Source organism: Magallana gigas, chromosome 9 (genome assembly GCF_963853765.1).
Source record: "Magallana gigas chromosome 9, xbMagGiga1.1, whole genome shotgun sequence".
Classification (NCBI taxonomy): domain Eukaryota; kingdom Metazoa; phylum Mollusca; class Bivalvia; order Ostreida; family Ostreidae; genus Magallana; species Magallana gigas.
In genome coordinates this window covers 20097024-20123752 of record NC_088861.1, presented here as the reverse complement: position 1 = coordinate 20123752, position 26729 = coordinate 20097024, and the positions used below count along the sequence as shown (strand labels likewise).

The 26729-nt window shown below is 33.2% G+C and overlaps 2 protein-coding genes across 2 annotated transcripts; both read right to left on the bottom strand.

Annotated features, from left to right (window-relative positions):
- Positions 1-10300: 10300 nt before the first annotated feature.
- Positions 10301-17810, bottom strand: LOC105347563 (thrombospondin-2). Its single transcript, XM_034478453.2, has 6 exons — positions 17213-17810; positions 16771-16858; positions 16212-16388; positions 13570-13740; positions 10752-10922; positions 10301-10577 (listed from the first exon to the last, which is right to left on the bottom strand). The coding sequence occupies exons 1-6, from the start codon at positions 17525-17527 to the stop codon at positions 10558-10560; spliced, it is 942 nt and encodes a 313-aa protein (XP_034334344.2). The 5' UTR covers positions 17528-17810; the 3' UTR covers positions 10301-10557.
- A 2353-nt stretch (positions 17811-20163) lies between these two features.
- LOC105320693 (3-oxoacyl-[acyl-carrier-protein] reductase FabG) lies at positions 20164-26202 on the bottom strand. The gene is made up of 9 exons (XM_011418734.4): positions 26105-26202; positions 23805-23938; positions 23453-23545; positions 23230-23315; positions 22637-22730; positions 22256-22325; positions 21857-21893; positions 20687-20750; positions 20164-20508 (listed from the first exon to the last, which is right to left on the bottom strand). The coding sequence occupies exons 1-9, from the start codon at positions 26148-26150 to the stop codon at positions 20350-20352; spliced, it is 783 nt and encodes a 260-aa protein (XP_011417036.3). The 5' UTR covers positions 26151-26202; the 3' UTR covers positions 20164-20349.
- Between the last annotated feature and the right edge of the window lie 527 nt (positions 26203-26729).

The window sequence follows — 26729 nt, the reverse complement described above, 5'->3', positions numbered from 1 at the left end:
TTTCAGTATTTAACATGAAAGTATAACAATAAGTTATATTACATGAAGTTGATTTTGAAGATAAGACCGGTGGTATGTACAATACATAAAGTTAGCCTTTCAAAATACCCATGTAAAAAAATATTCGTGGTTGCTCATTTTTTGGGAACTTTGCTGGTAACCCATGCCACAGAATTTTAATCCTTAGTCATAAAGTTAATCAAATAAATTACATTTCCTTAAGGTTTTCCGATCCTCAGCCACAACATATTTTTTTCATCAGAAAAATTTGACTTACCTTTAAACTCTATAAATGAAATGAAATAAAATGAATTTAATTGATGGTATCCATGCATTTAACAAAATTATTAAAGGTTTGTCCTAGATTAATAATGGAATAAGACACAAGCTTAATTAATTAAGCTAAGACAAATTTTTTAAAAAATGTTTATACTGTTGCATAGGTCGATTGAACCCATTTACCCTAGATAGTGATAAGCTATATCAATAGATATTCGTGGACCCACTAATCCAAATACTTCGTTGAATAACCATTCAAGTTATGAACAATAGGAGATTAATTACATTTGTCTATGTAAAAGACAGATTTATGGTACAAATAAAAATAATTCTGAATAATTAAGAGTAATCGGACGTTGCTGAGGATTGGAGATCGTTACACCTGTATAGGAAACCTGCCAAAAATTCAATAATATCTGTGCATTTAATCATTCATAATTACGACGATAGATTGCTCAAACTGAAGCTAAACTAGACTCCAATTCATTTAAATCAATCACTATCTAGTGTTTCAACATCATACATTCAGTTCTACATTTTTAAAAATTGAGCACCTTTGAACAACTACAGAAACAAGCATTCTGAGAGTATTGCATAAGCAATACACGTCCCCTACCGGTAACCCCTTTGATTGAGAATGGCAAAAGTTTGAGACCCTGTATATTAAATATCCCCTATCATAAATGTAGTAATTGTATAGTATGAAATTATGAAAAATGATTATAATAAACAGCAAACAATCTCAAAAATCCATTAAAAAAAATACATATTTGAAGCAAAGCAAACACAGAAGTCTAGTCTATTATTCAACAGCCCAAACCCGATAACGAACCCGATTTTGATAATAATAATGATAAAACCCTGCCGTTAAAATTTACACAATACTTGACACCATTTTACAGAACTTTTTTGTTTGTTATTAGAAATGATAAATGTAATAATACAAATAATGCACGATATTATTTATTATTTTACTGACCACATAATGTCCTCGTTCACACTGAGCCCGATAACGAACCCGATCGATATCATTAAAAAAATTGGAGTGAAAAAAATTAAATTTCTGGAAATTGTGTTGACCAGACGCTACAAAAGTATAAACTTGGTCTGCTGTTTGATATTTTTAAGCTGCTCAGCAAGTTTCACATCATTCGTTAAACGCATGCAGAAAAAAACAACGGAAAACTGAAGTGGGACAGACAGACGGACGGACGGACGGACAGACGGACGGACGGACAGACAGACGGACTGACGGACGCAGAGGAAAGCTATAGTCCCCTCCGGTGAAACCGGTAGGGGACTAATAACGATATCACTCAAGAAATTCATAAACATTATTATCTACAATTTTAGTATGATATTAGAATTCAATATGTTTATTGTTTTTTAACGTTCTTCTATTTTCATGTACAATGTCTTAATATCTATCAAGAATTTGAGAAAATAACAATCTTTTTTTGTAACTTATTCTATGTAAGATAATGTTTTTCTTTGGAAATTCCATATTTTTTTTTCACAGGAAAAGCATTGCAAGTACACGTTATTTGCGCGCGATATGCATGATAAATAAAAATACCGAGGAGTTAAATTTTGGTGTCCTTATAGTCTTAGATTAAAAAAGATGGAGACCATGTGTTATATTTGTTATTATAAAGTAAATAAGCCAAACAAGAAACAAGGGCGTAAAAAAGAAAGGCCATTATTAAAATCACACATTCTATATCTAAAGAGCTGTTCACTTGTAACGAAATGGGAGAAATAATGACGGACCAGACTGGAATTGGAACAGGCACATGACATCGTTTTTGAAAGTGGAGGGGGGGGGGGAGGGCAGACTCATCAAAAAAAAAGGAAAAAATTTACTTTCCAGAATCCTGAAAACCCTAATCCGGGGGGGGGGGGGGGGGGGGGGGGGGTTGGGGTTGGGGTTATACCTTTTACTTCAATTTCACTGATTATTTCCTTATTTCAATTTCATTTTTTTAAATGGTCCCATAAAAGTGGGGGCGGGGCAAACTCCATGTTAATTCAATTTTTTGTTTGTAAATTTAAGAAAAATCTTAGTTGCGCAAAAAAGTGGGGGGGGGGGATGCTACGTGCCTGTTGAACCCTGGTGCTCTACCCACTGAGCTATCTGGTACTGGTTTTTGAACCAGCTGATCGTCACATTCCTCCCCTTGTCATGATTACACATACGCTACACACAGTTAAGTCGATAGATTGTCATACCTTTGTACAATTGAAAAATTGTTTCTCTTTCATGTTAAACCAAACGTAAATTATATATATGATTGAAAATAGCCTAGGTCTGACCAATTTGATGCAAGCTACACGTGCTTCGTTGGTGCAGGTTTTGCAAACGCAAAGCGAAAGCTGTTTCATTGCCAGACTATGATACTATGAGTAAACAGTCGATATTTTGACATTCTTGAACAACAAATGAAGGTATTCGGATACACAATGGAGAACCTTCAAAGTAATGCATTGCGCTTTGACTTTAAACTTAAAAAATTTTGCAAACATATTAAACAAACAAACATGTATTTGTTTCAATTTAATTTTATTTACACGGTCATTACAACACTTTGTATATGTATGTAAGTAACAATGCTACACGTGCCAGGTTCGTTAGAGTTCAAATAGGTTGATACTCTCCGTTTAATTGATTATCATCCGTTCAAAGAGTCTGAGTGTTTCCTTGATTTCTCATTGGTAAAAATGAATTCAATTTGCATCGGTTGTACCCTGATGATAGGTAATATTTTTAACCAACATATCCCGTTCTCTGCTGTAGGCGACCATGATGTATTTACTTCTATCACCGACCAAAAAAGCAACCTAAAAAAGATCATTAATAATGAAAATATAAACTTAAGCTTAATCTCTCTCTCTCTCTCTCTCTCTCTCTCTCTCTCTCTCTCTCTCTCTCTCTCTCTCTCTCTCTCTCTCTCATTTTGTGACAATACCACATTAACCCATCAAATACATTCCACACAAAGACTTACCCGGACAGTTGTCGGTGTTGCTACCTGAGGATTGTGACGAGGCTCCGCTGCACCCCGCACCCCCATACGCTGGAACGAATTAATTTTTTCACAAGCAAATCTATGGTACGAATTTATAAATTCCGGATAATTTGGAGTTATTGAACATTGCTGAGGATCGGAGATCGTTAATTCTCAGTCACAATTGGTCGTACGTGATTCTAGCCGTCTACGGCCGTACATTTATGAAATTGATATCAATATAAGTAATGTTCCGCCATAATATCAATGTATCGTTGTGGCACATTGTAAAATTTGAATTTACTGGCTGGGTGTATATACAATATTTAAGAGATGTTGTCAAATTGTAAATTTTGTATCACCCGCCCAGTAATTTACAATTTGACAATAGTACGAGAGTCCTGTTACATGTATTACTTATTGTCTGTGGAGGATATTGGGTTGCATCGTGACAGACAAGAACAAGGTACATGGAATTGATAATCTGTAAGTTATAAATATATTACATGAAGTTGATTTTGACGATAAGACCGGTGGTATGTACAATACATAAAGTTAGCCTGTCAAAATACCCATGTAAAAATATTCGTGGTTGCCCATTTTTCGGGAACTTTGCTGGTAACCAATGCCACAGAATTTTAATCCTTAGTCATAAAGTTAATAAAATAAATTACATTTCCTTAAGGTTTTCCGATCCTCGGCAACAACATATTTTTTCATCAGAAAAATGTTATTCATCCTTTAAACTTTATAAATGAAATGAAAAAAAAAATCAAAGTACTGAAGTACTGTCGGGAGTTGATTTTATTGATTATTATCAATTTTAAAATCAACGATATGTTATTTTGCCTGGCAAGTAGTTTCTAATCTTTATTTGAATTATGCACACAAAAGTTTCGAGAAAATCCCATATGAATCATGTTGTGTAACATTTTTAAAAAGATATAATTAATTTCATCAAACTGTGTATCAGTAATCGAAAAATTGTACACGTCTGGATCCAAGCAATATTGAACAACCAGACACTCGGCTGTCTCCGTTAATCTCCGACTACCAAGAGAGACCTTCTGCTTGTCGGAGATTTACGGAGACAGCCGAGCGTCAGGTTGAACGAGACTATATTGAACTTTGGCGTAGGAATACAATGTCATACAACTACAAAAACCAATTAAATTATTCGTACTATATAAATCTGACTATTTTCAAGGTATTTATCAATACGTTTCTTTTGAAAAAACAATGGTACAGCATACAGTACACCGAATTTATCTATTATTTTCAAGATCTATGTCTTTTCAGCGATGATGATTTGTGCTTCGGTCCAAACACTGTTTCACTTTCGGTTTGCCAGAGTAACTGCATAGGAGAGTTGATTAAAATCAACTCCCAAAAATTAATTGATGGTATCCATGCATTTAACAAAGTTATTACAGGTTTGCCCGTAGATGATTAATGGAATAAAATACAAGCTTAATTAAGCTTAGCTCAAATTTTCTTAAAATGTTAATACTGCTGCATAGGTGGATTGAACCCATTTACCTAAGATAGTTATAAGCTATATCAATAGATCTTCGCGGACCCCCAAAGTCAAATACTTTGTTAAATAACCGTTCAAGCTATTAACATTTTAACGAGGCCGAGGACAGAACGAGTACGCACGCTTTCGCGCAGCGTTTCATTTGTATTGTGACGTCATCTTTTTGCTTTGTTGACGCCACGGCGTAATAGTCTCAACTGCAGATATTCAGCGAAATTTGTTGAAAATAGCTCGATTGGTGCGTAAAATTGATATTATTTAAGAAATGAAGATAATAATTTTTCTATTGATCGACGTATCAAAGAAAAAATTGACCGGAAAACTTCATCAATGCGCGTAGCGCATTGATGAAAAAGTTTTCCGGACATTTTTTTCTTTTATATGTCGATCAATAGAAAAATTATTATCTTCATTTCTTATCATTTAATAAAACATTTTCAAATAAAAAAAATGTGAAGTGTCATTGATCAAAAATGTAAATAATGTAAATGAAGCAGCGCGTATGAATACAAAACAACAACAGCAACAATATTCAAAATGGATTCGCCTTCAGCTGATGCAGAGCTACTGGGCTGAATTTAATGGATTAAACACAAATAGTGAGTTAAAATCTGAACCGGCTGAATTGAAAACGAAAGGAAAATACATGCGATAGCTTGTGATATCATTCACTGTGCAGAAAAACTCGTATTAATTAAAAACTAGTTTTCATGTGTCAGAGATCGCTGGAATATGCAACTGGACATAACCATCCAAGGAAAAGCGATCGTGGACGAAAATAGCTGATATGTCGACAAAGAATAGTATGTATAAGCGACTTTTGTAAACTTTGTGGTAACTAAATAGCCAGTGATGTACTTAAATGGTATATATATTATCTGCCGCTTGGAATTCACCGAAGGAGTTGATGCATTACTCATAGCTTTTCTTTACGACGCTTATTTTGATGACCGATCATCTATGTGTGTAAATTTAAAAATTATCGTTACCAAATTTGAACAGCAGTGTTACCGTGAAAGTTTATATGCCTATATGTTCGTTATAATATTGAAATCCATAAAAGGAACAGCCAGCCTCGCTGTAAATGTTGATTGATCTCAAGCAGACGAAATCGTGAGAAGACGCTTAATTTTCTGTTTCGCGAATCAAACAAAGTGTTTTGTTTATTTTTGAAGGTTAAACTTTCAAGTTTTTATATTCACAAGTTTGCATTTTGTTTGCTGACAATAAAACAGACACAACTTTACATTTTGTTGACAGTGTTTATCTTGGAAATTCACGTTCTATAAATAGTGTTAGATCAGAGCAGTTCAGAAAAGTAGATCCGGCGAAAATGTTATTGATGCAGGTATCAAAGAAATTTTTCAACCAATCAGAAGCGCCGATATCTCATCAAACGAATAAATATTAAATAATATTGTGGAATAAACATAAATGTCTCGAAGTATAAGCTATTTTTGGGCTCGGTTCGAAAACGTGAAGAGGGTTCAACAAGCCTAGCCCTCTGTTACGTTTTCTTTACCCGCCTAAATATAGCTTGATTTCTATATTTAAGGAAGGAGTCTTTTCTGGTTTTCAACTTGTCAAACGTAAATTTGATTAATTGTTCATTAAATCAAGATGAAAGGAAATTAAAATAGTATATTTTTCTTTCTTTTTTACTATCGTACAACTTGGCATAGAAAAATGTAATCAATGTTTAGAATGGAACAAGGACTATATTTTGGGCGTAATATTGGCGTAGGAAAATATCACATGTTGCGCAGTTCAGAATTGCTGCAGATTATATATATATAATGAGTCTGTTTTAGCATTTTAAAAACAATAACAATAATGTTGGATTTTTTTTACTAATGTGAACTAATAATATGATACTTGGGTTTCAGAATATGTTTTCAAAATATGATTTGCCTATCAAATAACATTTTTATAAGCTTTTTAAAGCGCCCATTCTATACATTGATTTTTGTGAAAAAATCACTAAAATCAGTTTTTCTCTCTTATGAAACGGTCAATATATTAGCTTTTCTGTCAATTTATATCTTTATATAAAGTCTTCATAATACATAAAAATTAGAAATATTTTATTATTGGAAGCATAAAAAAATAATCAAAATTTCTTCAAAATTTAAGAAAATTAGAGGAAATGCGGGCTAAGCAATATCAATTTTAGCATAAATATTTATTCCAATTTAGTAGTATAAGCTGATAGACACTCTCATGGTCTATGATTTCATTGAAGATTTGAATCTTCAAATCTTAAACAAATGTCTACAGAACTATAAAGAGCTACACTTATTTTTATCACTCTTTACGTTGAGGAAAAAAGGTAGTGACCTTGACCTGACCTTTATCCGAAAACAAAAAGGTCAAATTTAATTTAACTGATAGAATCATTAAGTAATATGATCCGTTTGACTGTGTCAAAATTTCATGCATTTCTTATTATAAGAAGTATCTATACTACTATATTAAAATAACAGACTCGAATTTTTTGTCTTTAATACCGAGAAATCGGAAGAATACTGTCTTTTGTTTTACATATTTTAAACATCATTGGGACTTGAAGATTACCAATTTGTTTTTATTTTTTCTCAGTTACGCTTCGCTAATTAATTATCAACAAAAATTGTTCAAAAAATCCCGGAAATCACCTGGATTTTTTGGATTTTACAATCTTGCACTTGCGCAATACATTCACGTTAACGGGGTCTTTAGTTTATGTTTCTGCATGAATAAACTCAGAAATGATAACACAAATACGCGTAAATTTTCATTGGACTTTTGCTATATATTCTGTTCATAATTATATATTAATCATTTCTTATGAAAGAAAGTATAAAATAACAAATATACATTTCAACTAAGTACTTACTTTTGTCTTCGTGATGACGAAAAATATTTGATTTCATGCAAAAAAGTTACATTATATTTGTTAGGAGAGTGAAGATGGAATATGTTTTATCGTAAAAATGAATAATGTCATACGGACACAGTTTTACAAAGAAACTACGTGTACTTTGGTGAAAAAGCGTTGAATTCTTCCATTCTATGGATTAAAATGTTTAGCTGAAAGGTATTTGAAGTCTCAAAAAGGTTCTTTGTGATGAATTTGACTGTTATTTTCAAGGCAACTTCATTAACTTTCTGCAAAATCGTTCCGGAGCCATTCTGCAATTTTCTGCTACATTACGGGTACATAAGGGAGGCATTCTAACTGTGGTGAGGCCCTTTCCCGGGACACAGTTAGATTACAAACTAAGGAAAGGGTAGTGAAATTAATAGCATTATTGTAGGCTTATAGCTTTGTTATGTAAATGTCAATACTAAGGTGTGTCGATGTACCTATTTCGTAAATGTCTGATATGCAATGTCAACCCGTGCACGCACGGGTCAAAGTCTAGTGTTTGATAATGAAAAGACTCCTTCCTTAAAGACATTAACCATGTATTTTATATTAATGACCCTTAATATGCGATGTTATATATTTATTTATTACTTAAATGTGTCTGAATGTTTTAATAATACTATAAAGATCACCATTTCCGTCTTTGTCAAATAAAAAAATAGCCATTATCTGGCAAACTGGGAAATTGGGCATACAAAAAACAACTTTGATAAGACCCCTGGATCAAACCAGGAGGTAAAAGGTTTTTTTTATTTGACCATTTGATGTCTTTAAGCAATAACTTTAATATGTAGCACAGAAAAAGAAATCCCTAGGGCAGAAGTTTTAAAAAAATGTAAAAAATGTAAAAAATTGATACATTTCAGGCAAAATCCCATAGGGTCCCATGTTAAAGATTAACAAACTTTGAGATGACCCCTTGAACAAACGGTGTGGTGAATGTAATTGTATCAGTAGAAATTCATGTTAAAAAATTCATTAAAAAATCTAGGGCAGAAAAAATTAGACTCGGCCTCGTTAAGACTAATTACATTTGTCAATGTAAAAGACAGATTTATGGTACGAATAAACAAATTCTGAATAATTAAGAGTTATCGGACGTTGCTGAGGTTTGGAAATAGTTACACCTGTATAGGAAACCTGCCAAAAATTCAATATTATCTGTGCATTTAATCATTCATAATTACGACGATAGATTGCTCAAATTGAAGCTAAACTAGACTAAAATTCATTTAAATCAATCACTATCTTGTGTTTCAACAGCATACATTCAGTTTTACATTTTTAAAAATTGAGCACCTTTGAACAACTACAGAAATAACGATATCACTCAAAAAATTTATAAACATTATTATCTACAATTTTAGTATGATATTTGAATTCAATATGTTTATTGTTTTTTAACGTTCCTCTATTTTCATGTACAATGTCTTAATATCTATCAAGAATATGATAAAATAACAAATGAATCTTATTTTGTAACTTATTCTATTCTTAGTAAGATAATGTTTTTCTATGGAAATTCCATATTTTTTTTCACAGGAAAAGCAATGCAAGTACACGTTATTTGCGCGCGATATGCATGATAAATAAAAATAGTATACTGAGGAGTTAAATTTTGGTGACCTTATAGTATTAGTTTAAAAAAGATGGAGACCATGTGTTATATTTGTTATTATAAAGTAAATAAGCCAAACGTAAAAACAAGGGCGTTAAAAAGGAAAGGTCATTATCAAAATCACACATTCTATATCTAAAGAGCTGTTCACTTGTAACGAAATGGGAGAAATAATGACGGATCAGACCAGGATAGGAACAGGCAAGAAGCATCGTTTTTGAAAGTGGAGGGGGGGGGGGCAGACTCATCAAAAAAAAGAAGAAAAAAAAGTTTACTTTCCAGAATCCTGAAAACCCTAATCCGGGGGGAGGGGGGGGGGTGGGGTTATACCTTTTACTTCAATTTCACTGGTTATTTTCTTTTCCATTTCAATTTTTCACATGGTCCCATAAAGGTTGGGGCAGGGCAACTCCATGTTAATTCAATTTTTTGTATGTAAATTTAAGAAAAATCTTAGTTGCGCAAAAAGTGGGGGTGGGGGGTGGGGCTGGTCCCCTGATGCTACGTGCATGTGGAACCCTGGTGCTCTACCACTGAGCTAACTGGTAGTGGTTTTTGACCCAGCTGATCGTCACATTCCTCCCCTAGTCATGATTACATATCCGCTACACACAGTCCAGTCGATAGATTACCATGCCTTTTGACAACCGAATATCTGTTTCTCTTTCATGCTAAACAAAACGAAAATTATATGATTGCAAATAGGTCTAACCAATTTGATGCAAGCTACATGTACTTCGTTGGTGCAGATTTTGCAAACGCAAAGCAAAAGCTGTTTCATTGTCAGACTTTGATATTATGAGTAAACAACCAGTATTTTCACATTCTTTAACAACAAATGAAGGTATTCAGATACACAATCAAGAACCTTCAAGCAATACATTGCGCTTTGACTTTAAACTTAAAATTTTTGCAAACACATTAAACAAACAAAAATGTATTTGTTTCAATCTAATTTTATTTACACGGTCATTACAACACTTTGTATGTAAGTAACAATGCTACACGTGCCAGGTTCCGTTAGAGTTCAAATAGGTTGATAGTCTCCGTTTAATTGATTATCATCCGTTCGAAGAGTCTGAGTGTTTCCTTGATTTCTCATTGGTAAAATGAATTCAATTGGCATCTTGTTGTACCCTGATGATAGGTAATATCTAAAACCAACATATTCCGTTCTCTCCTGTAGGTGACCATGATGTATTTACTTCTATCACCGACCAAAAAACCAACCTAAAAAAGATCCTTAATAATGAAAATATAAAGCTTAATATCTCTCTCTCTCTCTCTCTCTCTCTCTCTCTCTCTCACTCTCTCTCTCTTTCTCTCTCTCTCTCTCTTTCTCTCTCTCTCATTTTGTGACAATACCACATTAACCCATCAAATACATTCCACACAAAGACTTACCCGGACATTTGTCGGTGTTGCAGTATGAGGATTGTGACGAGGCTCCGCTGCACCCCGCACCCCCATACGCTGGGTAGGGATTGTTACAACTCCTGCTCCGGGACTTTGTACCCGTTTCACATGTTTTGGTACATGAGGACCAGCCACTCCAATACCCCCATCCACCGTTTACTGAGAGCAAAAAGAAAACTGCTGTTAAGTCAGTGTTTACAAAGCTTGGTATTTAGAAATCCATGTAATCTTATATCATACTGTACTTAGAAAAAAATTATCTGCAAAAAATTTTGATAAAATCTTCTTCAAAGAAGACTAAAATTTCATCACTTGGGGGTATTAAAACAATTTACGCTTATGAATAAGCTTATTTTTTTTAAAAAAGACGTCGTTTTCTACGTTGAAGTTGACAAGATATCCTTTTCTTAGGATTACCAAACTATTAAAAGAAACTTGCAACAGCAAACAAAACAAGTTTTACATAATCTGACTTTTTAATGGCTACCTGTTTGTAGACGCGGTTCAGATTTAAGGTCAGACGACACGTTCCTCGAAAAATGATATTATTTTCAAATTTTCAACAGCCTGGCTCCACCCTCACCAAAAATTTCAAATCCCTTAACTCATTCCTCAACTCAAATCCTTTAAAGAAAAGTGCATAAACTTGAGGTCAAACCTCAGATTTGAGGCTGAGTATTGACTTGAGGAAAGTTGGTGATGACGGAGCCTGATAATATAACAAATAAAATTAATATCATTCATTATCATTTTTGAAATGATGTACAAATATTTTAAATCAGCAATTCAAGTATATTTTCACAAAGAGTATATAGGAAATTGCATGTCTAGTATCTTGCACAAATGCCTGGTAAGGTACATGTACCTTAATTTTTTGCAAGAATGCTTGTCAAAGTAGTAGTGAATCAATAACAAGTTCCTGGAAAAAGTTATATAAAATTGAAGAACGTGTCGCCTGACCTTAATTACATGTAGCTGTAGAACTTTAGCTCCACGGGAAATTTGGTTGGCTGACCTTGGTCTCGTGCAGCTACATTTCTACACCTAAGATTTCCTGAGAATACTCGGTAGTTTTTACAGTGTATTTGTCTTTGATACAATAAAAATTCAAATTTCGTTTATATTTTTGAAATTTCTTCGTTGGCAAATTTATGTAGCATGAAATCGGCGTGGTTAAGTGCATTTTGTGGCCATGCATTGCGTCGCGTGGTAATACATGTGTCAGATGACGTACGCTGTTGCGACACAGGCGGCCTTTTGCATGTTGAAAGCGAGGTACTATGTAAATATGTTAAAACCTTTTATTGTACATACAATAATTGAATATAATGTAAATTTAAGTACAAAAGAAACATTCTTTGACTTTTATGAGAGATCAATTACGGTCGGGACGTGATCAAATATATTATAAATCTCAATGGCTTTATTAAATTTGATCACGCCCCGACTGTAAATGATCAACAGCGTAGGTCATTTGTCACATTTATTACCACGCGGCGAAAAGCATTGCCACGATCGAGATGCTATAAAATGTAAATATTTGCAACTACTGAGGATTCTTATGAAATCTGAACGTATTCAAATGGCCACTAACGAAATAGAATCATGTTGTACATGTAAATCAATCTGCTGCTTATCAAACACATTACATGGCAGTACAGGCACCTAACATTGTTTTTGAAGCTAGAGGAGCAGACCCATAAAAAAATCTTTACAAGCCAAAAAAAAGCAACTTCCCAAAATGATGAAAATCCTAATCCGTGTGTGTGTTGGGGGGGGGGGGGCTCCATGATAATTACTTTTTTGGGAGTTGATTTTAATCAACTCTTTTATGCGGTTACTCTGACAAACCGAAAGTGAAACAGTGTTTGGTCACTCAGCACAAATCTTTGCTGCTGACAAGACTTAGTTCTTGAAAATAATTGATAAATGCGATGTAATGTATGCTAAAGCATTGTTTTTCAAGGAAACTTATTTATAAATACCTTGAAAATAGTCAGATTTTAAATGGCACGAACAATTTAAATATTTTTTGTAGTCGTATGTATTCCTACGCCAGAGTTCAATATAGTCTCGTTCAACTCGACGCTCGGCTGTCTCCGTAGATCCTTGTCGGAGATTAACGGTGTCAGCCGAGCGTTTGGTTGAACGAGACTAGAGTTCAAAATTGCTTGGATCCATACAATTTTCGAGAAATATTTCTACTACTGATACATAGTTTGACTGAATTAATTTTATCTTTTAAATATTATTTAACATGATTCATATGGGGGTTTCTCGACATTCTTGTCGAAAAAGTCGAAAAATTCATATTATAAAAATGTGCGTAATTCAACTTCATGAATTGGAAACTACATGTACATTGTACTTGTCATGCAAAATAACATATCATTGATTTTAAAATAAATAAACATCGACAAAATCAACTCCCGTCAGGTCTTCAGTACTTTGATTTTATATATCAATTCAAGAAAAATGTTTGATGCGACAAAAAGTGGGGACTGCACCCACACCCCCACCCCACCCAACTCCACCTCATACGATGCTACGTGCCTATAGTGTACAGTTCAAAGGGTTTACATTCTTATGTCATATTGCGTTATATATTACAATACGTGAACCATTTTATGATCGAACAAAACTCGTTACAGGAACACTAATTCCACAGACTGATGTCACACACCTAGCTCCAATCATTCAAAACCTTGATTGTACATGCTGTATGTCAACAAAGCATGTCCACTTACATGTTCCACCACTCAGTGGGTTTTCTCAGCTTCTTTACAAGTAACGGATAGAACCTTACCCGGGCAGCCGTTCGTATTACAGTATACTGAGTCTGAGGAACTTCCGTAGCAGATGTTTCCTCCATACATAGGCGTGGGGTTGTTACAAGAGCGATATCGGTACCTCGTGCCGCCCCCGCAAGTGACTGGACAGTATCCCCAGCTTCCCCAACTGCCCCAGCCCCCATGCACTGAAATGAAAAATAAATTATAATTGTGTGTTCAACTATCTATGACTGATAGACTTATTTAGAACATTGACATGTATTAAATTAAGGATGATTAATAACAAGTACAAAAATGAGTAATCAAAATGGATTGATGAATTTTTATCCGGCGTTAATCAATTGTCATATGAGATAAGATATTATATTTCAAAATTATTAATGATTTTGATATAAATCATGCTTATCAATTAATTGATTGTACGTTAATTGTGAAAACATTCCTGTAACACACTATAAAAGATTTTGAATGCCCTTTTCCTTTTATATTCTGGTTAGTATCAAAATGTTGAAATCTATTTTCTTAAAGCTGATTGTTTCGATTGTTTTTGGCAACATCAAATACCTTGTCAAATATTTTAGAAGTAAAGTACGAGTTTTTATGAAAGTTGCAGAATAACCTCCGAAGTCGAGAAATATTGTTTTGAATTATTACAGAGGCGTTAACCGAGATTTTTATACAAGTATTTCAAACAACATTTTGAGACCGATGATGTTATTCTGCAACATTTACGATAACAAGAACTTTATTCTACTAACAACGCAGATTTCCCTCTGATCTTTTCTCCTAAAGAGGGACGAACTAGGTCATTTAGACTGCTGTTCCGTGTAACCCCAAAGTTTTGTTTGTATAGCTTTGGCTACCGATCAGACTGATAGGCAGACGACATATTTTTTGTTCGATAGTAAATACACCTTATGAAATACTTTGTGAAATATATTTGGTTTGAACATATTTTAATAATTTTATTCTGGTTGTAACGCGGCATTTGATTGGATAGAAAAATTTAGTTAAATTTGTATAACCTGGTTTGCACCTCACAAGACACGTCACAATGCACCAACGTCAAAAACGTTTTGAATTTTCAACAGATTCGCTTCGCGGATTATGTAGCGTAAATTGCCACAACCCAGGTTATACTCGTATAACTTGGGTAGACATTGAGTTCATTTTTTAATTGTATATACGATATACAAGAGGTTCGAACACAAGTTCTTGCAACTTACTAGGTTCTCACCCTAATACAAGTAATTTGCAATTGTCATAAAGCATGGTATATACATATATGTTGAAAAAATGGTAAAGAACAAAATAGTATACATGTACTTATACAAATCTGCGAGAATTGGTTATAAAGTTCTGCACAGCTGTGAAAATTCTAACATTAGTTTTAATTTATAATCTAGGTTGTCATTACCCCATAGTAAAGTATGCGAATCTATAATACCTAAATTTTGTATTTGGAATAGTTCATTAAATAAGGTATTCCTTGCGTTAGAAAATAGTTTGCAAACAAATAAAAAATGATATACATCTTCTTTCTTTCCACATATGCAATTTGGAGAATCAACAATATTTCTTCTGTGTAAATCATAAGTTAGTAAACAATTGTGTCGTAATTCTGTATGAATGATATTAGCTACTCTTTTACCATAAAGAAAATATTTAGGAACTGGTATTATTACAGATGCTTCTTTGAAACTGGCGCGGATGAATGTTGAATTTTTTTTTTTATTTAAGGAATGAATTCAATATTTATTTGTTTTATACGATATAAAATGGTTTGAGGCAGTTTACGCTTTATAAACCGCGAGGCGTTAGTCTTACTATGACGTAGGCAACATTCTTTATACGATAAAAATATAATTTTTTAGCCAATCAGAAAGCGCGTTACAACCAGAATTCAATTATATCCGAATAAAGTGAGTTCTATGTGCCTAAATATTTGAAATATATTTGAACCTCTAGATTTTAATGATGATTTAAATACGACCGATTTATTAATGCTACTCTTTATCTATTCTATGTAGTGATACGCAGTGCAAATGTTTTATCTTGTAAGGTCCTTGGAACAGCAGTATTGAGCTCTTCGAAATTAACATTTGAGGCATCACGCATCGCTTCTTCTAAAACTAAGACGTGAAATTGACATTGATTTAGAATATTTTATTAAAAACATTTTTGCGTTTTTATGTAATACTTGAATGAACTGTGCGAGGCAAATGGGTATTTCTGATCTGATAATTTACTGATGACTGATGAAGTTCGGGGTTTATTGGAGAATAATGTCCGCTGCATCTCTTTGATCTCAGAAATAACTATAGTAGAATGTTAAATAAACCATCTTTGAAAAATATACTGTATATCTTGCATAGTTTTCATCTTTAAATTGATACCAGTGTTCGAGCAAATTAATATATTTTGTGTTGAAATTTCCAAAAATGCCGAACGAAATTTGTACATGTACATAAACAAAATAAAACTGTCTATTTTATCAAATATCAGTGTTAGACTTGCAAAAACCAGTAACTTTAGATTTGTTGTTATTTGGAGATGATGACATATCATATGATAAAAATACTGCACTCGATTCCCCATTGAGGTGTCTCATCCCACCTTAAATGAACTCCGTTCTATTTAGTAATATCTCTCTTACCTGGTGGTTCACACCTGTAAGATAAAGATGACCATTTCCCACCGGGGATACAGGTAACCCTGTTTACGGACCCAACTCCAGTGAAGCCGACATTGCAACCATAAGTGGCCGATATAGGAGTAAAGGTACGATCAGCGATAGCTCCGTCTTTTAAGTCTGGGTAGACCTCAGAACAATCTACATGTATATTTACAGTATATGTATTACTTATTATTCTTATAATATTAAATATTATTTGTCTCCCAATAATTTTTTAATAGGAAAGTTAGTTTTTATTTTATCTCCATAGACATATTAAAGAAAAAAGTTCTTAATTTTCTAAAGACGTGATCGCATTGACATTTCAGTGAATGAATAAAGTTTTCAAAAATAAATGCTTAATTTGATAAAAATTTACATTCTTTTCTTTTTTTCTACTATCTTATTTTTTTCTTCAAAAATGTAAACATTTAGGCGTCCATTACTTTAAAATCATATTCAGGATGATTAAAAAAATAAAACTTTTATGAGATTTTTTTCCCTCTATTTTAACACAAAACTATTGGAGGTTTTTGCCCACCTGTGGCAATGCATAGGCTGTTGTTTAAAGAGGTCCGGATACAGGTAGAGTAGTTATTACACGGCCCTCCATCACACGTCTTCTCAATCTAGAAAAAAAATACTTGTGTGGGGTTTTTTTATTACATTAAAAAAATTATATTTTTGTAACAAACATATATTTCGATATTTTGTTTTTACCTATACAATCAATAAAAAAAAAAGAAGATGTAATTTTGTCGATTATCTGAGTTCAAATCATAATATATTTCATATTGAACATGCTCAAAAAACCACCTTATATTTTTTTGGCAAATTAAAGGTATCAATGAAAGCAAGCTGTAAACGTAGAATTTGTAGATAAGCAAATTCATTACATAAAATATCAAGAAATAAAAAAAAAACCGCCAAAAACAAAAGTTTTCAGACAACAATTTTCAGAATAAAAAGAGAAGAGATCTTACAATTTCTGTTATCTCCATATAAACAGAATCCTGGTCGTCCACCAGGGGTTTGGCCTCACTCTTTTTCTCGCTGAGTAACTCACAGACAAATAATTTCCGGTTAAAATTGATGGAAAGACATTTTCCGTGTGCCTTGCATTCCTTGTAACAGGAATTCAAACCCATCGTATCAAAGATTTTGACTGGAAACTCTTGGAGTTTTTTCCCCGACATATAATTATTCCAATCTGATTTCGGGCATATGAAAACTGTCTTCACGACAGAACAGAACAAAAACAGAGCAGGCATAGTTTTGAATAACTGTTGATACACCATCTTTAAAGTTTGAGTAGTTGAGCCAGGGGACAAATCCAGATATATAGTTCTGATGTACCGGGTGAACGGATGCAACCTATACAGTGGATTGTTTACGCATCAAAGTTGTGACATTAAAGATAAATCCTTCCCTATGGCTGGATTGGCAGGCTCTGTACTCGAAGTTTCAAATAATAAATCTATAATCGATAGACACAATAACCAAGTTTTAATTATGTCTGATCAAATATCTCGAAAACATTTCATAATCTGAAAAAGTACTACCGATACACGAGAAAAAGGTGGGGTTATTTCAAGAGGAACTGGCTCACATTGAAGTTTGCAGGAATAAAATAACTATATCGTTTCAAAATTAAATACTAGAGCAGACTGTCAGACTAATACAATTAATGTGAATTCAGTTGAATTAAATCTGAAAATGTCACTATTGTTTTTTTAATAACTTTTAAATTTTTAATGATTTGAATAAGCACTTCCATATTGATTTTAAAGAATTGGTCTTTTTATTAAATTTTATTGATTTACGTGTATTAGACTCACTCTCTCTCTCTCTCTCTCTCTCTCTCTCTCTCTCTCTCTCTCTCTCTCTCTCTCTCTCAATTAAACTCACCATTTTTTTCTCCGCCTGTGCATGCTGTTTGCTTTATAAACAAACAAAATATATTCTCATGTAAGATAAAACCTTAACGGCCACAAATCAATGAAAACAGTATTCTACCGAAGTGTTTCTGTCATTACCCACTTATTACATCATTATGAAAACTAGGAAAAGTAAACTTTAAATCGGTGATTTGCATCACAGGGGCCAAGCCCCTTTCAACATTAATTTCAATGTAACTATAAATAAATTTATGGTTACGTTAAAACGGGCTTGGCCCCTGTGCTTCTAAGGTTCATTCGGAGTACTAATTTATTGTACGCGTTTGATAAAGTAATAAACGTGCAAATATTTGTCTTGTTCACATCAAGATCAAATACACTTTTTCTTTGAATTTTAATAATCAATTGATATAATTTGTCATGCACAAGTGTTTATCACTTAAATCATTCATGTGATCCTGTTTTTTAAAGCAACACAGGGAAAATGTAATTACTAACTTGAAGTATTACACTGATTTTCCATTCTTGATACATGTACATATCTTGTTAAGATACATTGTTATACTTTCATGTTAAATACTGAAATCTGATTGGTTAAGAAGCAGTTAATAATATTTTCTATTACCCTCAGCGTTAGCAACGCACTTAGCAACGGGTAACATTAAAAAATGTTACATGCGCGAAAATTATGCGCGTACGGTTCGCTGTAGATTTCACGTTATTCCTATATAAAAGCAGTAAAATTTTCTTAAAAATTAAGACATTCAGTATAACAAAATAAATAGTGCCTGTTTGGGAGGATAACAGTTGAAATTGACACCCCTCGAAAACCATTGTCAACCTCCGCTTCGCGTCGGTTGACAATGGTTTTCTCGGGGTGTCAATTTCAACTGTTACCCTCCCAAACAGGCACTATTTATATAATACTGGCACGCCAGTAAAATCGCAAGAATCATCAAACTATTCACTCAACTAATATGTTGTAATTTTAGCTACAGATCTGTGAGCTCTACGGGAAAATTTCGAGTCGACAGTCCGTATTGCTAAATTTTCATTTCTTATATTTTGGACACACAAAAACTAGGTTTTTTTATTATTTGCCCACAATAGTACAATTAAATGTTCGATAACAAAGCAAAAAGAAAAAACAAAAAAACTCCTAAATTATTTTACTAAATATGCATGTCGTCACTTAACTTGATTTTATAAACACCCTCAGCATCCCAGTAAAGTAGTGAGATTTGTTTACATGTAACATGCATATGGCGACTCTAGATCAGCAAGTGAATTTACATTATTAAATACATACTTTACTTTCCGAGGCGTGTTTTAAAACAGAAAGTCTGAGGCAGGTAAAGGAAGTAATGATATCAGTATTATAATGTCTAAGGATTTTTGTTACATAGTATATCAATGGAATACGTTTGATAATCAAGACTCCATAACTCTTAAGGTGTGATATCCCTCTGCTATTAATTTCACCATATATTTTTAAAAATTTTCATATTGATTTTCATCAAAGTCAATTAATATCAATAGATTCAGATGAAACAAAGTTGAAGTAATGAAGTTCTGTGTGTGAGTAACAGTAATGAAGTTCTGTGTGTGAGTAACAGTAATGAAGTTCTGTGTGTGAGTAACTGTATCTCTACGGTCTGCCAAATCAAATTTTCACGTAAAGCTACATATCTGTAGCTTATGTCATGCCGTTCTTTTCAATCACGTCCGGTCCAAAGTCAATTATATTCTATTCACATTTAATTTATGAGAGATAAGACTATTTTGACCTCCAATTTGATTTGATGCCCTTGACGACCTGACGAGTGTGGGTGATCTTAATCAAGTTTTTGTATATGAGGTCTACACCAAGAATATCGCTCTTATCAATATTATCTTGAACTTAGGGATTGAGTTTGACTTTCATCAGTCATAAAGAGGTATATTTTACAGCAACGTACTTAAAAGTACATGTACTAAATTGCATCATACATTGTTAAAAAATTTAGTTTCAGATGATTTTCAAACAAAACAAAGCATTTTTTAATATTTCCAATTTTTATTTGTAGATCTCTCTTGCTCACGAACGCAATACAATGACGAAATACCGATGCACACACATAGACCAATGCAATACTTGGAATGGATTTAAACAGCATCACAATCATCAAATGAAACAGTCTAGACTTAGCTCCATCAATCAGTGAATCAGCTAAATGGATTCCTCATCGTGGACACATGGCGTGTCGACCCCCGTCCACAGGGATCTGGGCTCCTGTGATGAAGGAGGCGCTGTCGGACGCCAGGAAGGCGATAGTGTTAGCGACCTCCTCCACCTGCCCAGGCCGGCCTAACGCATGCGTTGTTTTGCATCGCTCAAGAAACTGAAAGATGGGGTTTTTTTTAAATGTAATTTAAATGTATCACATGGTTTCCTCTTCAACCTTCTTCATTTCATCAAATCAAAATGAGCATTCGAATGTTAAGCCATGAAATTTAACAATTTCTTTCGAAAAGTAGAATTTAAATTAATGAATTCTAATAATCGTTTTGTGTTCTTGCCTTCTGGTAAGCCTCCTCATCCATCCCTCCTCTTTTGTGGATTTCTGTGATTATCACACCAGGGCTACAATTGTTAAAACATAACATTATCGGGTCTAAGTTCAAAAGGCCTAAATTCCCATATAAAGTGAAGGAATGGAAATATATTGGTATTAAGGTATTCAATGTATAATGAAGGGATATTAAACAATTTTGAATCATTGTACATTAGTTTAATTAATATGTATTGCTAGATAACTATGAGAGCGAATTGAACCAAATTCACATGACAGACAACATATAAGGAGTTGGTCATTTTGCATCTTTAAATTTTCTTAAGAGTTATCTCCCCTGGATGAAAAGAAAACTTTAAATTTCGTCAAAATATCAGCAGTAAATGATTCATTTTATTTCATATTTTAATAAAGAGAAAGTTTACGAATGTTTTAACCAAAAGAGTTTTACAAATTTTGAGTTACTTTTTACAATGTCTTAACAAAACATATGTTGCCCATGGACTTCAATGCAAAGTTCAAGGTGTAATTAGATGAGACCATAATCAAAATTTTGAAAATTCCTTTGGTGGAGTATTTTTATTTAATAACACCTTCAAAATGATATGATTAAGAATAACGGACCATTCGTTCATTAGGTACAATATGTAGTTGTTATACACTGAATATACACACTGGCCTACTTCCAACATTGACCCAGTCACCAGCAGCAATGTGGCTTAATTATTTACGTCAGAGAACAGATGCATGCTGGGGAAAAATGGATTACCTCCATAAACCTTTCACTGAGAGTGTTAAATTGATGAAATAAACAAAAAGGTAACAAACCTCATTTTTAAGTTTCAAAAGGCTTTTAAAATTTATTAAGCAACAATTAATTTTTTTCATGTTCACTTCCTTTAATAATAATATGCACATCTACGTAATGTAAAAAGAGGCCCATGGGTCACATTGCTCACCTAAGAAAAATTTCTTGTACCACTCTATCATGAAATATTTAAATTTGAAACTCTTTATAAATATTGTTAAACTCTCATATATTCCAATTTCTGACTATACATTAAACGATAAATAGAAATAATTAATTCCAATCTACATTGTTACATGTATTATTACATGTAGTAATTGCAAGCATACATGTAACAGTAACTAAAATTAGTTGAAACTGTATACTCACTTAACACTGTTAACTCTGACTTGCTTTGGAGCCAACTCTACAAATCAAGAAAAGTTTCCATCAAATAAAAGTTTTTATCAAATAAAAGTTTTTTTCAAATAAAAGTTCTTATCAAATAAAGTTCAAATGGTCAATTATAAGAAGCAATCTAACAAAATTTTAATTCTCAAAGGGCATCACACATTGGTAAAATGAAAGTTTGATCAATTATTTTTTTTAAGAAATAAGTGTCAACCAGTTAATTATACTTAAATTACAGACCCGGAAAGCAATCTTTATAAACTACTGTACATAATTATGAATTTATTAGATATCAGTCAAACTTATACATACCTTCTTACATAAAAACAAATATAAAGATATTACAACATTAAGTAAACTCTGCATGTGTTACGATACCTATGGCTGTACATCGTGTGAACTGGTCGATGGCACTCTTGGACATGCAATAAGCCAGGACCCCTCCAAACTAAAATTTAAAAAAATCTATTTCTATATATGTTCTCAAGACACTATAATTATGCAAAAAATGACTTATTGCAACCTTAAAATTATTTCACGTTAATTTTTTACCAATACTCTAGTGACATCACCATATCGTTAAATCAATAATAAGATACCATGTATAAGTACATTACAAATCAGAATAATAATCTCCATTCATTTACAAGAAATGAAAAATAATCCTTGTCATGGCACAGATGTTCTGTAAACTCAATTTAATGTTTACCAGACAGATACTAGAGTGTAACTAGTGTGCTATCACGGCAAGGGACTCACAGATCTGACTCCGTTGACACTGGACACATTCACTATGCTACCCTTGGTTTTAACCAGGTGAGGAACAGACAGCATGGTCAAATGGTAGATGGACCTAAAAATTTCAAAAATTAATTATTCTGTAATTGCGCACGCATTGCTTTGTTTAAGAAATTACCAAAGCAAACAATATACTGGTAACCAAGATTTAAAAAAAAGAAAAGAAAGCTTATAAACCCTGGAATCATTATATATTATATATTTTTACATGGTTCATCACTTTCAGTCACTAGATATCAATAAATTATTTAATACAATGTAGATGAGTTATTAAATATACAGTAGTATATTTTGATGTAATGCAGTATCCATAGTACCAGTAGAGTCAGTAATTTCCTGATTGTCAAAAAAAGGAATAGCGCTCATAATTACACTTCACTGCCAAAATCTCTTGAGGTCCTAACCAAACCTTTTTTTATCTATCCTTTTCATAAATAACATGAAAATGATTCCATCATCGGACTTTTTTCCGTAAGAAAAAGAGGGAATCGTTCTTCGTAGAATGTGAGAAAAGTATTGTGTTCATAAGTATGAAATATTTGGTAAGTTATTACCTCACGTTGATATTCATGACTTCATCATACTGTTCCAGGGATGTGGTCTCTATACTGCCTACTTTAACAATTCCTGCATCATTGACCTATTTTCATAATTATTACAAAAGAAATTTTTCTGTTATATATATCAGGAAAGAAAAAAAACATGCTGCTTCGATATGGAGTTTATTTAAATGCTCTGGGCTCTTACATAATGACTACTGAATTTTCAAATACTTACAAGTATATCCAATTTCCCATAATGCTTCACAGTATCATCTACAAGCTGCTTCACAAAATCTTCACTGGTCAAATCTCCAGCCAATTTAAATGGCTACAAAACCAACAATACCTTATTAGTGTTGCTGTGTACAGTATTCCCAGAAAATAGCCATCATCGTTTAAATATCCTTTACTAGTCTATTACTAATTTGTTGACTGGAAAATATGAAACAAAAATGTTTTTGACGTTTAAAATTTTAACATCATATCTGCTTTCCGCTTACTGGCAGCCAACATACTGATAAACTATTTCAGAGTTTTTACTCATGAATATCCACAAATGTTCAAATTTTTTTTTGCCTTATTATTACCTTTTTTCCATTACTTTTCTCACACTCATCAGCTGTTTTAGACAAATTTTCAACATTTCTACCTGTAATAGCAACCTCTGCACCCAGCTTACAAAACAATATGGCAGTTCCTGCTCCAATACCAGAGCTTGCACCTGAAAATAAGTTTATCTTGTGGTTTAGACTCCTGTTATCGAGGACAAAGCCCTCACATGGTCCAAACAGGCCCGTGAAAAGAAGCTCCCCTATAGTAAACGTGTATATGTGAGAATATCTGAGTAATGAGAATATAGAGGAAAAAACTATACCCTATAAACTTGAAAAATCATCGTTCAAGATGGCAGTCTATACTCTTTGCTACTTCTGTTTTTTAGCATGCCCAAAATTTAGATAAGACCAGAAATTAGTCCTGACTTTTACCCATTTCATTTGTAACCAGTAACAAGGCACTGATTTCTGGTGACAAAAGTAACATAACCTATGACAAAATTGTTTATTTTCTTTCCGCTGGATGGTTTAATTTCATCCAGTAACAATGGTTACAACTATACCCTATTGGTGACAAAAGGTAACAGAGGTGACGAGCCTTTTTCTGTTTAGCTGGGGTTCTTATTTTATTTGGTTACAATGGTTACAGCTTTATTCTCTTGGTGACATAGGGTAACATACGATGGCCGATAGCGGCCGCCACTCTACACAAATGTTTTGTGTGTAGCGTGTACAACGTTTCACTGAAACTTACTGACACATAACACCTAAAAGTAAAAGTGTACAGTGTCAATGTAAAATTCAATGTACACTTTACACCAACGTTATGTGTGTAAAGTGTCAGGAAAAGTTTAATGTACACTCTACATCTAAAGGTGGTATCAAGTAACAAGTCAATAAAATAAAAACACGTGGTTTCTTTTGTGCCTCTTTGTGCGTTTTACATCAGCCTGGGAATATTAAAATGCCGACAAGATCACATGGTACATGTAAGTTAATGAATTGAAATAAAGAATTATAGTCTATTTTAATTCTAAGATATTAAATGTGTATTTATAGGCTATAGAGATTCATTATCTTTTTTTTCAGTAAATTATAAATGCATTGGAGATGAATCCAAAAAATACATTGACAAAGCAAACCATAAGTCCAATTTATAGGCATTTCTATCCAATTAAATGAGGAATGATAAGACATTTATTCTTAATATAAATGTAAAATCAAATTTATTTTATAAAGTAGGCAAGTATAGGGTCGATATTATTATGCATATAGATTAACATTTTTATTTTAAAAATTATATGGGAAGCAAAACGTATTAAAATTATGCAGGAAACATAAGCAATGAATTGTAAATTACTATATAAAATATCTATATATTATATATATTTATATTCTGCAAAATTAAACAATCAAAATCTAGTTTACACATTTTGGCTTGTCGTTTTTGATATTATGCGATGAGTATTCTGACTGATTGTCATCGTAAACATGTAATAATATGACAATACTTATCATTACATTAGCAATTAACATTTCTATTTTATTTAAAAGATAAAGTGAACTGTAAAGTTTTTGTTTGATATTAGTGATTCTGTGATTAATAATATAGTAAACAAAATGGAATGCAAATGTTTTTAAACGCCAGGCAGTACTTGAGCAAGTCGCTAACTGTCAAAGGACGGTCCTTCGGAAGAGGAAACAAAACAATTGTTTCATCATCCTCCCCCGAATTACATATTGGAATGCACGAAAACCTACAAACAAACCAAAAATAGACAACTTCCTTCTTTGTTTTCGATTCCGCATAAATTTGGAAATTATATTTATTGATTTTATTTAAAATTTAAACATTTAAAAATTAGTAACTTGCATGCTCCACATTAAGAAATTTTTTTTTCTCCACACTGTTACTTGATACCACCTTTAGATGTAGAGTGTACATGAAACTTTTCCTGACACTTTACCCACATAACGTTGGTGTAGAGTGTACATTGAATTTTACATTGACACTGTACACTTTGTACACTTTTACTTTTAGGTGTAATGTGTCAGTAAGTTTCAGTGAAAACACTGTACACGTTACACAGAAAACATTTGTGTAAAGTGATGGCCGCTATCGGCCATCGTAGTAACAGCGGTGACAGTCATTTTCATGATTTACAGGGGGTCTTTTTTATAAATTGGTTACATTGGTTACAATGGTTACCCAACCTTAACCTAAGCCTAGTACTAACTAGTACAATTGACAAATGTTATGCTCATAATCCACGCAAAGAAAATGATTGAATGGGTTTTACAAAACGACCAACTCAGTGTTTATTAACACTTGCCTGTAATTAGCGCAACTTTTCCATCTAATCTGGCGATTGATGCCATATTAGTCCTCAAAATAATACCGGTTGTGCTTTTCGCTTCATTAATATAAAAATCAAAACTGTATAATTCATATTTCCGGAAAATGTTAAACCTTGAAGAATCATGATTAAATAGTGAACTGCTGCCCACCTCCCAGAATTACTATTAAATTCAGGCACGTAGCATCGTTTTTGAAAGTGTGTGTGTGTGGGGGGGGGGGGGAGGGGGGCAGACTCATCCAAAAAATCTTGACAAGCAAACAAAAAAAAAGGGGGGGGGGGGAGGGGGATCGAGCCCTTAGGTTACTTTCCAAAATCCTGAAAATCCTAATCCGTGGGGCGGGGGGAGATGAGGAAGGTATACTTTTCTACTTTTCACTTCAATTTCACTGTTTATTTCCTTATTTTCAATTCAATTCTTACATGGTTACAGAAAAAGGGGGGGGGCAACTCCATGTTAATTCAATTTTTTGTATGTTAATTTAAGAGCATTCTTTGCTGCGCAAAAAAAGGGGGGGGCAGCCCCCCCCCCCCCCCCCCCCCCCCCGATGCTACGTGCTTGGAATTGAACTGTTGGCTGCCAAATATTTTTTCCCAAGAT